A 16,388-nucleotide genomic window follows, 5' to 3' on the forward strand; every position below is an offset into this window, starting at 1 on the left:
CCACCATCATTCCAAATGCTGTTTGCCAATAAAGACTAAAATTAAAAAAAAAAAAAAAAAAAAGTATTTTCTGTTCATTGAACAGAAAATTATTTTGGACATCTTCATAATAAGTTTTATAAGAAGCATGCAGCAGATCTGAAATCAACTTGGTAACTGCTTCTTCATATCCTCAAAAATATTGTTTTTCACAATGTGAATCACATGAGCCCTTTAAGCCCTACAATCTATTTGGCAGCTTGACCCTCAGCAGTATTATCAGTAGATTATTGCTAGACACCATTTTGAAATAAAACCTGGGTTCTGACGAAGCAGGAGCATCTTCAGAACTGCTTCTGCCCTCCCACACCTTACTGCGGAGTAGGGGGTTCTTTTCCACTACACTAACCACGCTTAAGTGCATTGCCGATTGTATGGATGCATTTGCCTTACTGGCAATGCACTTTATATGTAAATATATTGTGTGGTAACTGCATGGGAAGATGTTGGGCACATACAACAGTTACTGCATAGCCTCTGCATTTACCACTAGCTAGGGCCCTGAAATCAAACTCTAAGACATCACTGGAACCATCCTGCAGGGATGAAGACACAGTGGCATCTAGTGTGTCCCTATGACTAAGCCCTGAGCCAGGTTGTCCAATAGTAGGCCTGCTTCTACAATGGATGCCATTAACATTGAAAACTACCTGCGAGTATCAGTGCTAGGCCAGGGGAAGGAGGTGTTTACACAGAGGAAGGCCCATACCCTACTATCACCCTCGGGACCTTCCCAGATCCATCTGATAACGCCTCAAATAGTCCCACCCTGAAAATCAGTCATCTGACCCCTCCCCCATATCCTTGTCCCCATCTCTGCAACCTTCAACTCTACTTGGGTGCGCTCTTGATGTACCTTTCAGCTCCAGACCCCCACCTCCCCGCTCTTTATTGGTAGCTCTGTCTAGTGCTAAATCCACCTACTGTGAGCTAGACTCTCTTTCATTTTTCTGGCTAAAATGCCCTAACCTACAGCTCTCTCTTCAAATTCTGTCATTGATAAACACTCGTCTCTCACTTGCTCAAGAAACCTTCTCTTGATCCTCAGGTCGCAGCTCACTATCAGTCTGTTTCAAATTTGTCTTTTCTCTCAAAGGCCTTGGAGAAAAAAGTGTTCACACAACTATCCTCCTTTGCTGATAAGTCTCTTGTCTTTCCATCCTAACTGGTCTGGCTTCAGATCGCATTTTTATTTTTAAATTTAAATCATTTATTTATAATTTTTCATTTTACAAGGGTCACTTGCAAACAGTAATACAGAGATGAGTGCACATTAATACAATATAAGAAGAAAACAATCCCAACTAGATATATGGATTATATACAATCTTTCTGTTTCTTAGACCACAAAGTGAAGAAAAATAGGGAGAGTGAAATAAGACAAGGAGATCAATTAAACAGTAAACAGAAAAAAAGAAAACATGGTATTAACCTGATTACCCCCAGATATTACTCATCTAATACATTATTCCACATTGATCATCTGGGTTGGCTTCCTCAAGACCAAATACAGTGTATAGTCAATCATTTCATTGAGAACATACTTATTGTCCAGGTTTTAGTTAGAAATAATACATCTGATTACATTCTCTCTCTTTTAAAAACCAGAAATTATTTAACGATACATATACTTAAGTCTCTAATTCAAATCCCACTGATTAAAGCAATCCCAGTTTTCACAGGCTTCACTCCTTTCGAAATAATAATTAAGGAAATATTTCTTCAGATCGCATTTTAATATGGAAACTGTCCTCACTGCTGTACTTAATGAAGTTCATATGTATTGGAATAAACATGTGGTGGTTCTTGCAGTCTTGTCTCCCTGGATCTTCCAGCTGCATTCAGTCTCGTGGATCATTCTCTTTTACTGTTTTGTCTTTCTCGGGATTGCAGGTTCTGTTTTGTCTTGGTTCACTTCATTTCTCTCCAAACGTTCTTACACCATCGTCACGGCCTCTTCTAGGGTGTCTCCCCAATGTCTGCCTTGCGATGTTCCATAGGGCTCTGTTTTGTCTCCACTTCTTTTCAATTTATTCCTTTGTCCTTTAGCTACACTTATATTCAGTCTTCAGGTGTTTCATTTCACTTTTATGTGGATGATTCTTTTACTTTATCCTATAAACCCTCAATCCATCCCTTGTTCTACTCCAAGAGTGCTTACAAACTATCTCCGACTAGTTACTGGATCATAAACTAGTTCTCAAGACAAAACCATAAGCTGCTGGTTTACAGGAGCTGTCTCGGTTCCATCCATCTCTCTTCAGATGTTTGGTTCCACTTTTCAGCCAGCTGAGTCATTCAGATATCTTGGGATTATCCTCGACTCACAGCTGTCATTCACTTCCCAGATTTCTAACATATGCAAAACAGGTTTATTACATCAGCTACGTGTGATTCATTGTTATTCAGTTATTCAGCTGGACTACTGTAATTCCTTATACACGGTATGCAAGGCACAAACCATCAAGAAACGCCAGACAGCCCAGAACACCGCAGCTAGATTAATATTCGGCAAGGCGAAATATGAAAGTGCCAAACCCCTTAGAGAAAGCCTGCATTGGCTCCCACTGAAGGACCGTATTGCATTCAAGATATGTACCTTAGTCCATAAAATCATTTATGGAGATGCCCCATCATACATGTCAGACCTAATTGACTTACCAGAGAGAAACAATAAACGTTCATCATGCACCTGCTTAAACCTTCATTATCCCAATTGCAGAGCACTTAAATACAAGTCTGAACATACATCCAGTTTCTCATACACCTGCACGCAACTATGGAACGAATTACCAATTGCCATAAAAACAACACGACCTGACAACCTTCCGAAAATTATTAAAGACCTACTTATTCATAAAGGCGTACACTAAAGATTCCCCATAACGATCTGACTTCCTAATTATTCCAATCACAACTATTAAGGAACCCTCCTATCTGTTCATCCTAATTACATCCTCATGACTGATTATATCTTGTCCTGATATCATTATGTTATGTTAATCTTTCAATCCACTTCCAATCCAATATGATTTACTTATGCACTCTTATTTGTAATAATTGTAAAATTATTTTTCTGTTAATATGATTGCTTTGATATTCTATGTACCCATCTGTATCTATATTTTGAAATTCTTATTCTATAATGTATACATATTGCTATAACATTGTGTAAGCCACATTGAGCCTGCAAAAAGGTGGGAAAATGTGGGATACAAGTGCAGCAAATCAAGATATCTTTCACTCCTTGCTTCTCACCCTACTCATTACATGGTTGGCTACTGTAATATGATTTACTTAGGTTGTACACAAGCTTCTATCAAAAAACTACAGTTTGTACAGAATATGGCCATCCAATTATGCCATGTACTGCACTTCAAAAGTAATCAGCTCTCTACAAAATGACAGGCCAATCCCCACTTTTACTGTGCACCATTGAAAAAGCTCAAAGAAGGTCGCCCAAAATAATAAAGAGGATGGAACTCCTCAATATAAGGAAAGACTAAAGCGGTTAGGGCTCTTCAGCATAGAAAAGAGATTGGGGAGATATAATAGAGGTATATAAAATCCCGAGTGGTATAGAACAAGTAAAGTGAATTGAATTTTTACTTTTCATAAAGTAAAGACTAGGGGCACTCGAAGTAGAGAGCTGCACGGGAACAGGATTTACAGGAATCCCGCGGAACCCGCGGGATTCCCGCAGGGACGGAAGCTACACCTGCACCAGCCTCTCATCTACCAAGTACCAAGTTCTTTGACTGCTGTCTCCTCCTCCTCGCTTTAACAGCACAAATGTGGAAAAATTTCCATTAAGGAGGTGGTAGACATTTCGTTCTTTAGATTGTAAGCTCATTTGAGCAGGGACCGTCCTCCTTTGTTTATTTTGTACAGCGCTGCATAACCCTAGTAGCGCTCTAGAAATGTTTAGTAGTAGTAGTAGAGACACAAATGATGATGGAATTCAAAAAGGCGTGGGATGAACACAGAGGATCTCTAATTAGAAAATGGAAGTTATAAAAAAACCTAACCTTAAATGGCTGCATGTGTGTGGATGTGTGAAGTAATGCTTAGATGGCGACTCTGGCTGTGATTAACTAGGGCCAATACCGGGCAGCTTTGTATGATATGTCTAATATATGGAAGTCTGGTTTAGGATGGGCTAGAAAGGGCTTAGACAGCAACTTCAGTGGCTGGAACATAAGGACAGTTCTGGACAGAGTTTTACGATCTGTGTCCCACAAATGAGAAAATGCGTAGACTGGAGTGGGCTTCAACGACAACTCCAGCAGTTGGAACATAAGGATAGGGCCAGATAGACTTCTATGGTCTATGTTCCAGAAACACAAAAGAAAGACCATAATCAAGTATATAATATCACACTCGTTGATTTAATCATGAATCGATAATGAGTGCGACTATAGGGCAGACTGGATGGACCATTCAGGTCTTTATTTGCTGTCACTTACTATGTTACAATTAATCCTCTTTGCTCCCGGGCTGATGAGCAGACCTCAGCTCTGACAGGCATGAGCATCAGATGTCACCTGACCTACTGGCACTTGCATGTGGTGACCTCTCAGCATACAGCACCAGTAAATCAGAGACAAATCTTACATGTGCACACCAGAGTGTTCCAAGTTTCAGCTTCCATTCCTTCCTTGCCTACAGTGCTGTGGCTCAAATCCAGAGAGAGACTAAGGGAGCTGACTGGAATTTTCTTTTATGTACCATTAAATTCTTGCGGGGACGGGTAAGATTCCAATGGGGACGGATGGGGACGGGTAAGATTCCAATGGGGACGGGTAAGATTCCAATGGGTACGGGTGGGGACGGGTAAGATTTCTGTCCCCGTGCAACTCTCTAACTCGAAGTTACATAACACTTATTTAATTTATATCCCTCATTATCCCAATAGATCAGGTTCAATGTGGCTAACTTATTGTGATTAACAGTACTGAAAATGATGCAGGATAGTATACATTAAGTACAGTAGTAACAAAATAAGTAATTACAATATGTAATATGGAAACGAATGCTAGATGCAATAAAGGTAACAATTTATAGTCATACATGTATAATAATTAGAATGGAACTGAGAAACTGAATAAAATGAATAGGAGGAAATATTTTTTCACTTAATGAATAGTTAAGCTCTAGAACTTGTTGCCAGAGGATGTAGTTACAGTGGTCAGTGTATCTGGATTTAAAAATAGGTTTGGACAAGTCCATAGTCTGGTATTGAGATAGATGTGGGAAAAACCACTGCTTGCCCTGGGATCAGTACTATGGATTTTTCTACTATGTGAGATTCTGACCCAAATACTTGACTGTCAGGTCACTGCTGGAAACAGGATACTGGGCTAGATTGACCATTGGTCTGACCCAGTATGGCTATTTGAGCTTAGAAATCAGCAGGCAAATGAATTGCCTGCACAGCCACATTAAGCAGAAAAGCAAAGTAAGCTGCAAGTCTAAGCTATTGCTTAAAAAGGCAAGTGGAAGACAATGAAAGGGCGCCAATCTGGAGCTTATTCTATAAAGGAAATTAGGCATCTTTATAGAATACTAGTAAAAATGGCCTGTTTCTCACACAAATGAAACGGGCGCTAGCAAGGTTATCATGTAATGGTGATTATGATTTTAAGGGAACTGTTTGGAGAAATGTTCTGTTAAGATAAGTAATAATTGGGAAGGGTATTTAATGAGTAATATGCTCCAGGGGTATGAGATATGGATTGTTTAACTATTTTTTTTTTTTTGTTTTAATCTTTTTTTGTGTGATTTTTATAGTATTTTTTAAAAGATGAACAGTACGCAGAAATTGTAACATTTTTATTAGAAATATGGTTGTTTACATTTGCAAGATTTCTTTATAAACAATATTTTAGTGAAAACTTTGTTACAATGAGGGAAAAGCTTTCCTTGTTCAGGACCATCTATGACTTTCACATTTGCATCAGAAGATTTTCGAACTCGTGAAAATGCTACATAAGTTGGCCATGTGTAAACACTGGTACTGGTAGGAAAATGCCAACTTTTTCAAATGTTTGTCCTTGTGACTTGTTAATTGTCATTGCAAAAGCCAATTTCACAGGAAATTGTTTTCTACGTAATGTAAATGGGAGGTCAGTGTTAGATGGTGCTAGTTCAATACGTGGTATAAAAACAGTACTCCCTGCAATTGACCCAGTGATTACTTGACTAATAATGAGGTTAGGTTTCAAGTCTTGACTATTAAGTGAGTTCCGTTACATAAACCTCTCCCTGGTATTTAAATTCCTGAGTAGGATAATTATGGCTCCAATTTTTAAATGCAGTTTATGGCAATGCATGCCAGTTGGAGTTTGTTCATGAAGGAATTCAATAGGGTATAACTGATGATGTTCCTCATCATTGGAGTCATGAGTGGAGTCCAAACTTAAATAAGTAACTGCCTCACCTTCTAAAATATTTAGAATGGCCTCATTTATCTTGTCTACACATGCATTTTGGGGGCAATGAATAGCCTTTTTAGCAAAGTTAAAAAACAGTATCTGCGGTAATTTTTTGACCAAAAACGGCATTAACTATATCGCCGTCACAAATCTGCTTCTGTGGGATTTCGATACTATCTTTGAAACCATCTGGACATGGAAGATTTCCGACAGCTAAAGTAATAAGCCAGTTGTTGAAATCTGGGTCTACAGAGCGGACATTGTTGTTTAATTTTAGTATTTCAAATTTTTTCCAGTTGATTTAACTTAATGGTTGCTTCAATAATTTGAACTTGATCACCGTGTGGTACCACTGGTAGAGTTGGTCTAAAATCTCCACCAAGGAGAATAACTTTCCAGCCAAATGGTTTCTGGATTGTTCATGATGTCTTTGAGGAGTCTATCTACAGCAGTAAGTGCTATACTGGGTGCCATAGTTGATTCATCCCAAATAAGGATTTTAGCATCTCTAATGATGGAAGCATCGTTTGATGTTAATCTGATACTTGATGTTGACATTTCCAGTAGAGGAACAGGTAAACTGTGAATGATAAGTTCGTCCTCCTGGAAGGAGGTTTGCAGCAACTCCTGTTGAAGCAACAAGTAGTGCAATTCCTCCATCTCCTCGGATGTTGCTCAGGATAGTGTTATACGTATACTTTTTTCCACTTCCACCAGGACCGTCTAGGAAGAAGCACGTGTGGATTATGTTTTTTGTATTGCAGGTAGAAAGTATAGTATGATACTTCCCTTTGCTCATTATTTAGGTTTTCAAGCATTTGTTGAGCTTTATGGTTTTCATCTGCAACGTTGAAGGCAAGTGAGAGAAAGTGTGTGTGTGTGTGAGTGAGAGAGTGCATGAATCCCTGTGAGACAGGGAGAGAGACCGAGTGGAAACCTATTATCTTCCCCTCCCCCCTGCCAGCCTGAGTGTGAGTGTGTGAGAGAGAGTATGAATCCCTGTGAGACAGGGAGAGAGATTGAGTGGGTGCAATAGAGTCTGTTCGGCGCAGGAGTCAGGACGTCAGCAGCAAGTTGTGTGGCGAGTATCGTGCTCGCCCACTTCCTACCACCGTGCTGATTACGATGCAGTTGTACCGGCGCTGGACTGTAAACGTCAACGGGCAGTTTTTTCCGCTAGTTGCTGCCTTGTGGCCATTCTGATTTTCACACGGCGCTGGGCGAGCAAGCTAAGCCTATGCCGTGGTGCATGCGCCCTCACCCTTATTTTGCTGGCTGCCTTGTTGTGTGTATTGCTAACCTCCCCTGACGTCAGCCGGCTGCACAAATTATACCTTTGGGTTTGCTGTTTCCAAAATGGGCATATCCCAATCACTAAATTGAAAATGAAATTATTTTTCTTCCTTTTGTTGTCGAGACACGTTACCACTGCCTTCAGCACACCAACAGGGATTCAGGGAAAGACAGTATTACTGCCCTGAGCACAGTGACAGGGAGCCCGAGAGAGACATTATCACTGCACAGGGACAGGGAGCCTCGGTAGAGTCATTACTTCCTCAAGCATAGGTGAGCCTTGGAGAGACATCTGTGCTCCAAGCACAGAGACAGTGAGCCTGGCAGAGACATTATCACTGTCTTCAACACAGAGATAGAAAGCCTGTGAGAGACATTATTATTATTGCCCTGAGCACGATGATAAAAAGACATGTGCAGTAACTACTCTTTGTGATCTAAGGGTTCTTTTCATTTCTCCTCTTCCCTGCCATCCGTCTCCCGCAATTCTCTCCTGTACTGTCCTGTCATCCCATCAATGTCCATCAATTCTCCTCTGCCCTGCCCTCCCCCTTCCTCCCTCCCCTCATGTCCCGCGATTCTCTCCTCCTGACATCTCACCTCCAGCGTTCCCTTCCCCCTCATTGTTCCGCCCTCTGACGTCATTACGTTTTGACGCGAAGGCAGGGCAATGAGTGGGAATGGATGTTACGAACCCAGGTATCCAGACATAGAATGCTGGTGGACTTTGGTCCTGGGGAACTGAGTTCGATTCCCGGCACAGGCAGCTCCTTGTGACTCTGGGCAAGTCACTTAACCCTCCATTGCCCCATGTAAGCCGCATTGAGCCTGCCATGAGTGGGAAAGCGCGGGGTACAAATGTAACAAAAAAAAATAAAATAAATTATATAGGATTAGCCCAGACTCCAGCCACCTTCAGTGCATAACTTGAATACTGGCATTTACACACACCCCAGCATTCTGGTCATTTACAGGCATTCTTGGCACCTAAATGTTGGTGTCCTCTTTATAGAATTACTTCTATAATGTCATCACCACATAGAAAGACAAAAGGGGGGGGGGGGGGGGGTGGGGGGGGGGGGGGGGGGGGGGATCAGGGTAGGCTTGGTCCCAGCTGCTCTTTGAAGTTAATAGAAAACACCAGGTTTGCATGTCTTTCTCATTGTCCCCTTAGTCCAGTTCAAGCACTTGGGTTTATGTTCTTCTGCCAGCAGATGGATGTGAGAACCATTGGTTTGATGCCACCACCAAGTGTTCTGTGCAGTCCCCAGCTATCCAGTATTTGTCATTTCCCAGCAGAGTGATGTTAGGCAGGCCTGTACAACCTGAAGCTGGACTGAAGGGTCCTTTTTAGGAGAGCCTTTCAGAATTTTGTACATCTGGATACCCAGGCACTAGAGCAGGCAAGGTGGCCTGGAACAGTTGGGGCTGTCCATCAGGCCCAGGGGTACTTCTAAGACTTAAGGGGGTAATTCTATAAAAACGCTTACCATTACCTGCTGATTACAAATGTAAAATGAGTAGAATGGCAGCTATGTACACACATGTGCATAAAATGCTAAATTCTGCCTCAGTGCTATTCTGTAAATACATACATATCTTACATAGCATGTATTTGGCAGGTAGGTGTACACATGGGACTCAAACAAATGACAAGTGACTGACTCATCCACAAATGTGCAGTACAGACTCCCCTCTCTGTCCCGCCCTCATGTCAAGACGTGATGACGTCAGAGGGCGGAACAGAGAGGGAAACTGACGCTGCCACTGCAGCCTGGAGACGAAGCAACATCGCCGGCGCACCAACCTCCACCACCACCCCCATCCGTATCAGGCCCCCTGCACTGACATGACAGCGCCTCTCACCTCCGTGTGGAAGCGCTACAGGCAGCAGCAGAGTGATCTGCTGCTGCCTGCAGCGCTTTCACACGGAGGTGAGAGGCGTTCTCATGTCAGTGCAGGGGGCCCGGCACGGAGGGGGGAGGGAGAGGCAGCGAGGAGGGTTGCTGGACATGGGGGGGAAGGCAGGGCATAGAGCGGGGGGGGAGGCCAAGGAGGGTTGCTGGATATGGGAGGAAGGGGAGAGAGGAGGGTCGGTGGACGGGGTGAGGGCAGGGGAGAGAGGAGGGTCGGTGGACATGGGGGGGAGGGCAGGGGAGAGAGGAGGGCAGGGGAGAGAGGAGGGGTCGGTGGACATGGGGGGGGAAGGGCAGGGTTGATGGATGGGGGGGAGGCCAAGGGAAATAGGAGGGTTGCTGGATATGGGGGGAGGGCAGGGGATACAAGAGGGCTGCTGGACATGGATGGAGGTGAGAATTATACTTTTTGCAAACATAAATCTCGCCCGTTTTAACGGGCTTAACGGCTAGTTTACATATAACTTATAGAATACTGTAAATTATACACATTTCCCCAGCATTTAGGTGCTCTATGGTTGGCTTAAGTGCTCACATTAACTGCATTACATATGTATATACCCAATTAGACCAATATGCTATAAGGAAAGTAGGCGCCTACTTTCCCTTACAGCAGAGTTCTAACTTTTTTGGTTCATGCATCCCTTTAACTGATCAATGAAACCTTCGCACCACCTTCCTAAACCATGGTGTTCACTAGTCACTAATAGCTATATGGGTCACTTAACATGTGGCTAAAATTACAGTAGTACACAGTTATGCTACCAATAACTGCCTTCGCTTTGTCTAGAAAGTTTTAGTAAATTGCCTCACATTTCAAGACCCTTCTCCGCATTCCATTTGAACTCTTCCTGCACCCCTTGGAAGAGTGGGCATCACTGGTTAAGAATCCTGCTTTATAGAATAGATGCCACATAGATACACTATTACAGAAGTAGTTTAAATGCCTTATTTGTATGGGCAATCTTTTTGTGTTGACAACATAGGGCACAACTTAGGCACCCCTTGTGCAATACCACATCTCATCCTCAAACTCAGCAGTTCTCAATCTCCCCATCTGCTAATAGTAGGTCACATACCCCACTCAACAAGAATGGTCTGAAGAGAGAAGGAATTTCAGGATATTCCAGCTGGGCAACAACATCTCCATCCACCACTGAATCCAAAGTAACAGGATCACAGCAAGGATTCTGCCTCACAGCAAACTCCAAGCAAGAGTAGAATTAGAAAGGGCATGAAAAAGCTTTTGAGTACAGAAATACTGCTCAGCCTAAGGCATCAACACAGACTGAAAAGTTTTTCTTACTCTAAGAAATGAAATGAGAACATGTTTTCTGTGCACACTGATGAAGAGATGGCATTATAATTTCCAACATACGCAAAACCATGTCTCATGAAAACATTAACCTTGATACCTTCCTTGATGAACTAGAGACCCACACTCTGGAGAATACCCAGCAGATCGGTCTTGGTCAAACTTCATCTAGACTACAGATGAAATAGTTGCACAGGTAATCAGAAAACTCTCATCTGCTCATTGTCAACTCGACCATATTCCAACTAGTTAATGGGATCACCACCTGACCGATTCATTGCAGATCTTACATCCCATCTAAACTACATGTTCCAACAAGGCTTATTCCCCAAGGACAAAAGCAACACCATTACCAAAACACACCAAGAAATCAAATGATATCACCAACTATCGTCCTGTGGCATCCATCCCACTGACAACCAAATTGATTGAAAGTATCGTAGCCAAACAACTCACGGAGTATATCGACAAATTCTCAATACTTCATGAATCACAATCTGGTTTCAGACCCCTCCATAGTACAGAAACTGTACTAGTATCGCTTCTTGCCAAATTCAAGCAAGAAATTGCAATAGGTTAAACATTCTCCTACTTCAATTCGACATGTCTAGCGCATTCGATATGGTAGACCACAATATACGACTAAGTATACTCCACAGGATAGGAATAGGAGGGAATATACGCAAATGGATCAAGGGGTTCCTAACCACAAGGTCATATCAAGTAAAGTCAAACTCCAACATCTCTCCACCCTGGGAAACCGACTGCGGAGTACCTCAGGGATCACCTCTCTCACCCATCCTTTTCAACCTAATGATGACCCCCTTAGCCAAGTCTCTTTTCAATCAAGGCCTTAACCCTGCTCTGTATGCAGATGTCACAATATACATACCTTTCAAATCGAACCTTTCAGAAATCACCAATATAATAAAAAACTGCCTAAGCCTAATGGATACCTGGGCTATGACATTCAAACTAAAACTAAATAAAGAAAAAACACAATACCTTATTCTTTCATCTCAGCATTTTACAAACTACCCCACAGCCATACATACCCCAGAACACACACTTCCAATCACAGATAACCTGAAAATCCTCAGCATTATTATTGACAGCAACCTAATGCTAAAGAACCAAGCCACCGCCATTACAAAGAAAATGTTCCACACAATGTGGAAACTCAAACGGGTAAAACAATTCTTCCCAAGGGAAACTTTTCACAACATGATTCAAACAATGGTATTAACACATGTTGATTACTGCAATGGAGTATATGCGGGTTGCAGTGAACAAATCCTAAGGAAACTACAGACTGCTCAGAATATGACAACCAGGCTTATCTATGGAAAATCTAAATTTGAAAGCGCAAAACCCCTCTGGGAAAAACTACACTGGCTACCAATCAAGGAATGTATAGCTTTCAAGATTTGTACCTTTGTTCACAGAATACATGGTCTAGCTCCGAGCAATATTTATTTATAGCATTTGTATCCCACATTTTCCCACCAATTTGCAGGCTCAATGTGGCTTACATTTGCCGTAATGACGGTTGCCATTTCCAGGTAACAGACTTACAAATGGTGTTGCGATAAGGTGCATACATACATGGTAACATACATGGAACATAACATATATGGAACAGATCATGGTGTATATATGCATATATACATGATAAAGAATACATTATGGTATTGCATGAAGGTTCCTGAGTAATAAATTGGATTGTAACATACATTAGGTCATCGATTATAGAGAGATCCTATTCAATATAAGGTTTAAAGTGGTAGAGCTTGATTATTCATAGCAAAGAGGTTAATCAGTCATGTGATAGGAGTTCGGTTGTGTATAGATCATGTATAATATTATTTAGTGTTTAAGATGGATGTTTATGGTATGCCTTCTTGAAAAGATCTGTTTTCAGTAGCCTTCGGAAGATGGTTAAGTCTTGCGTTGTTTTTATGGCCTTCGGTAGTGCATTCCATAGCTGCGTGCAGATGTATGAGAAACTGGTCACATATGTGGATTTATATTTTAGCCCTTTACGTTAGGATAGTGGACATTGAGGAATGTGCGTGATGATCTTTTTGCGTTCCTAATAGGCAAGTCTATAAGATCTGACATGTAGGTCGGGGCTTCCCCGTAGATGATTTTGTGGACCAGGGTGCAGACTTTGAACGCAATTCGTTCTTTTAGTGGGAGCCAGTGTAGTTTCTCTCTTAGGGGTTTGGCGCTTTCATATTTCGCTTTCCCAAATATGAGTCTGGCTTCTGTGTTTTGAGCGGTTTGAAGTTTCTCAATGATTTGTTCTTTGCATCCGGCATAAATGGCATTGCAGTAGTCTAGATGACTTAGCACCATCGATTGCACTAGGCTGCGGAATACTTCCCTTGGGAAGAAAGGTTTGATTCTTTTAAAAGTTTCCACAATGAGTAGAACATTTTCTTTGCTGTATTTTTCGCATGGTCTTCGAATGTGAGATTTCGGTCAATTGTGACTCCCAGTATTTTCAGGCTGTCTGAGACCGGAAGTGTGTAGTCTGGGGTGTTTATGGTATTGGTTAGGTTTGTGTTGTATTGTGAAGTCAGGATGAGACGTGTTTTTTTCTGCATTTAGCTTTAGTTGGAATGCGTCCGCCCATGAGTTCATTATTTGGAGGCTGTGTGTGATTTCATTTGTGATTTCGGTTATGTCTTTTTGAACGGGATGTATATTGTGACATCGTCTGCATAGATGTATGGGTTAAGTCCTAGGTTGGATAGCGATTTGGCTAAAGGAGGTGTCATTAAGTTAAAAAGGGTTGGGTGAGAGCGGTGATCCTTGTGGTACTCCACATTCAGGTTTCCATGGTGTTGACGTTTTTGAGTTTGAAATCACTTGATAAGTTCTTGCTGTTAAGAAGCCTTTAACCCATCTTAGTACGTTTCCTCCAATCCCAAAGTAGTCTAGGATATTCGGGAGTATTTGGTGGCTGACCATGTCGAACGCACTGGACATATCAAATTGTAAGGAGTAGCACTGTTTCCAGTTGCAATTAGTTGTTTAAATTTGGTTATGAGAGTGGTTAACACCGTTTCAGTGCTATGGTTAGATCGAAATCCTGACTGTGATTCATGTAGTATTGTGAATTTGTTTAGGTAAGTTGTTTGGTTACCATACTTTCCATTAGTTTTACTATCAGGGGAATGGATGCTATTGGTCGATAGTTGGTTGTGTCATTTAGTTTTTTCTTTAAGTCTTTGGGTATGGGTGTAATATATTTCCTTGTCCTTGGGGAAAAGTCTGTGTTGTAACATGTAGTTCAGGTGTGACGTAAGGTCTGTTATGAAGCGTTTGGGGGCGAACCTTATTAGGCTACTGGGGCAAATATACAGTTTGGAGTGGGTTTTGGAGAATTTGTCGAGTGCTTGAGTGATGGTATCTTCGGTTAGTAGATCGAACTCATTCCAGGTTTGGTCTGCTGGGTATTCACCAGGAGTAGAGTCCAGGCATTCCATAAATTTTTCGTGATCCTTGGTATTGAGTGGTAATGTGGATTGACGTTTTAATTCATTTTCTCATTGAAGTATTTGGCAAGTTGGTCTGCCAATGGGGTGTGTGCTGGCTGTGGTAACCGGTGTGGTGTCTATTAGTTTATGTGCGTCTTTGTAGTCTGGTCCTATTTTGGTTTTGTAGTATGCTCTTTTGGTTTGTCTTATTGTATATTTGTATTTTCTTTGCATTTGTTTCCAAGCTTTGAGTGTATGTTCATTTATTTTTTGCCATGCGCGTTCGAGTCTCCTGACTTGTGTTTTTAGTTTTTTCAGTTCTTCGTTGAACCAAGGTATTGAGCTGTGTCTTCTTGTGGTTCTTGTTTGCAGTGGTGCAATTTCGCCTAGTATGTTCCTGCATCTGTCGCCCCAATTTTGGAGATAGTGTTTGGAGTCTGTCTGTGCTAATCATTCATTTTTTTAGATCTGTTTCCAGAATGTGGCAGGATCAATCTGTCCTCTAGTGGTGTAGGTTGTGCATTCTTGCTTGGGTTGTCTGTCTTTTTTCCGCCATTGTAGGGCTATGTTTAATTTATGGTGGTCTGACCATGGTATGGCTGTCCATTTTGTATCTGTTAGTATAAGGTTTGAGTCTAAGGATAGTTTGTATGTGATGAGGTCAATTGTGTGTCCTTTGACATGTGTAGCTTGCGTATTAGGCAAGTTAAGGTCCCATAGTTGTAGGAAGTCTTTGCAATCACGTGTATTGGTTGCATTAGGATCTTCCAGGTGTAGGTTTATGTCACCTATTATGAGTAAGTTGGATATACATGTATTCGATATAAAATCCATAAAGTTTGACTGGCATTCTTGCCAATTTCCTGGTGGTCTATAAAACAGGAACTAATCAACTTACCAATTAGAAACACAACTGAATCAGCCAGAACATTATTTAACTCTTCACTTCCCAAGTTGTAAAAGCCTGAAGTATAAATCAATATACACATCACGTTTCTCTTACATATGCACACAGCTCTGGAATTCTCTACCAAAATGCCTGAAATCCATGAATAATCATCTAGAATTCCGAAAAAACCTAAACTCACCTGTTCAAGAAGGCATACCCCACAGTATCTGGCAAACACCGAATAATGAAATATGGCATTTTAATCAGGAAACGGACAGTTTCCAACCCTGACACATGATCACACCCTAACATTTTGTCTGAATCACCCCAACCTATTTACCGATACTTCTTTACTGTAATTGTCACTGTAATAGTACTCCTATACTGTATTTGTTCACACTGGAGACTGTAACCACCTCTCCGGAACATGTAAGCCACTTTGAGCCTACTAATAAGTGGAAAAGATAGGATACAAATGTAACAAAAATAATTTGAATAACTGCTGGTCTTGACCATCTTTTAAATGAAGAAAAATTAGAACATTCATACGTTCATGCACAAGTTCACTATCCTTTTCAAAACACAGCCTTGCAGTTGACCAAGTGTCTTGATACTGTCCCCATGATGACAACTGCCAAGCTAGCAATGTTGAAGGCACAAATTACTGTACCTCTCCAATTCGTATGGGGGTGCCCATAACTGTTGGGATGCAGGGGAGAGGGCATCGCTCTCGACATTCAGGGTGAGATACAACTCGGCAATCCCGACATTTTAAGGCCAGTTTTCCAAACTTTATCCTCTTTCCACACGGAACACATGACTCAGGTTTAATAACCTTGCAGGAAGAATAAAGAGACAGCTATATAACAGGACACAAAACAATCTTAAGAAATCATTACACAAAGAAAGCAAAAATAAATGGGGCAAACTAGCAGAAGCAACTAATTTTATTCTATCCCTGAAGCCACAGTGTGGAATCCTGTAAGGTTTATCTTTATAGAGATTCTCGTCATTAGA

At 41.5% G+C, this 16,388-nt stretch overlaps 1 protein-coding gene across 1 annotated transcript in view; it reads right to left on the minus strand.

Moving 5' to 3' along the window:
* The window catches only part of RACGAP1 (Rac GTPase activating protein 1), a 219,477-nt gene that overhangs the window by 85,743 nt on the left and 117,346 nt on the right, over positions 1 to 16,388 (minus strand). Inside the window, 1 exon segment of the mRNA XM_030198223.1 lies at positions 16,042 to 16,206. Within this exon segment, the coding sequence (XP_030054083.1) occupies positions 16,042 to 16,206 (165 nt within the window).

This window comes from Microcaecilia unicolor, chromosome 3 (genome assembly GCF_901765095.1).
Source record: "Microcaecilia unicolor chromosome 3, aMicUni1.1, whole genome shotgun sequence".
In the NCBI taxonomy this organism is placed as follows: Eukaryota; Metazoa; Chordata; class Amphibia; order Gymnophiona; family Siphonopidae; genus Microcaecilia; species Microcaecilia unicolor.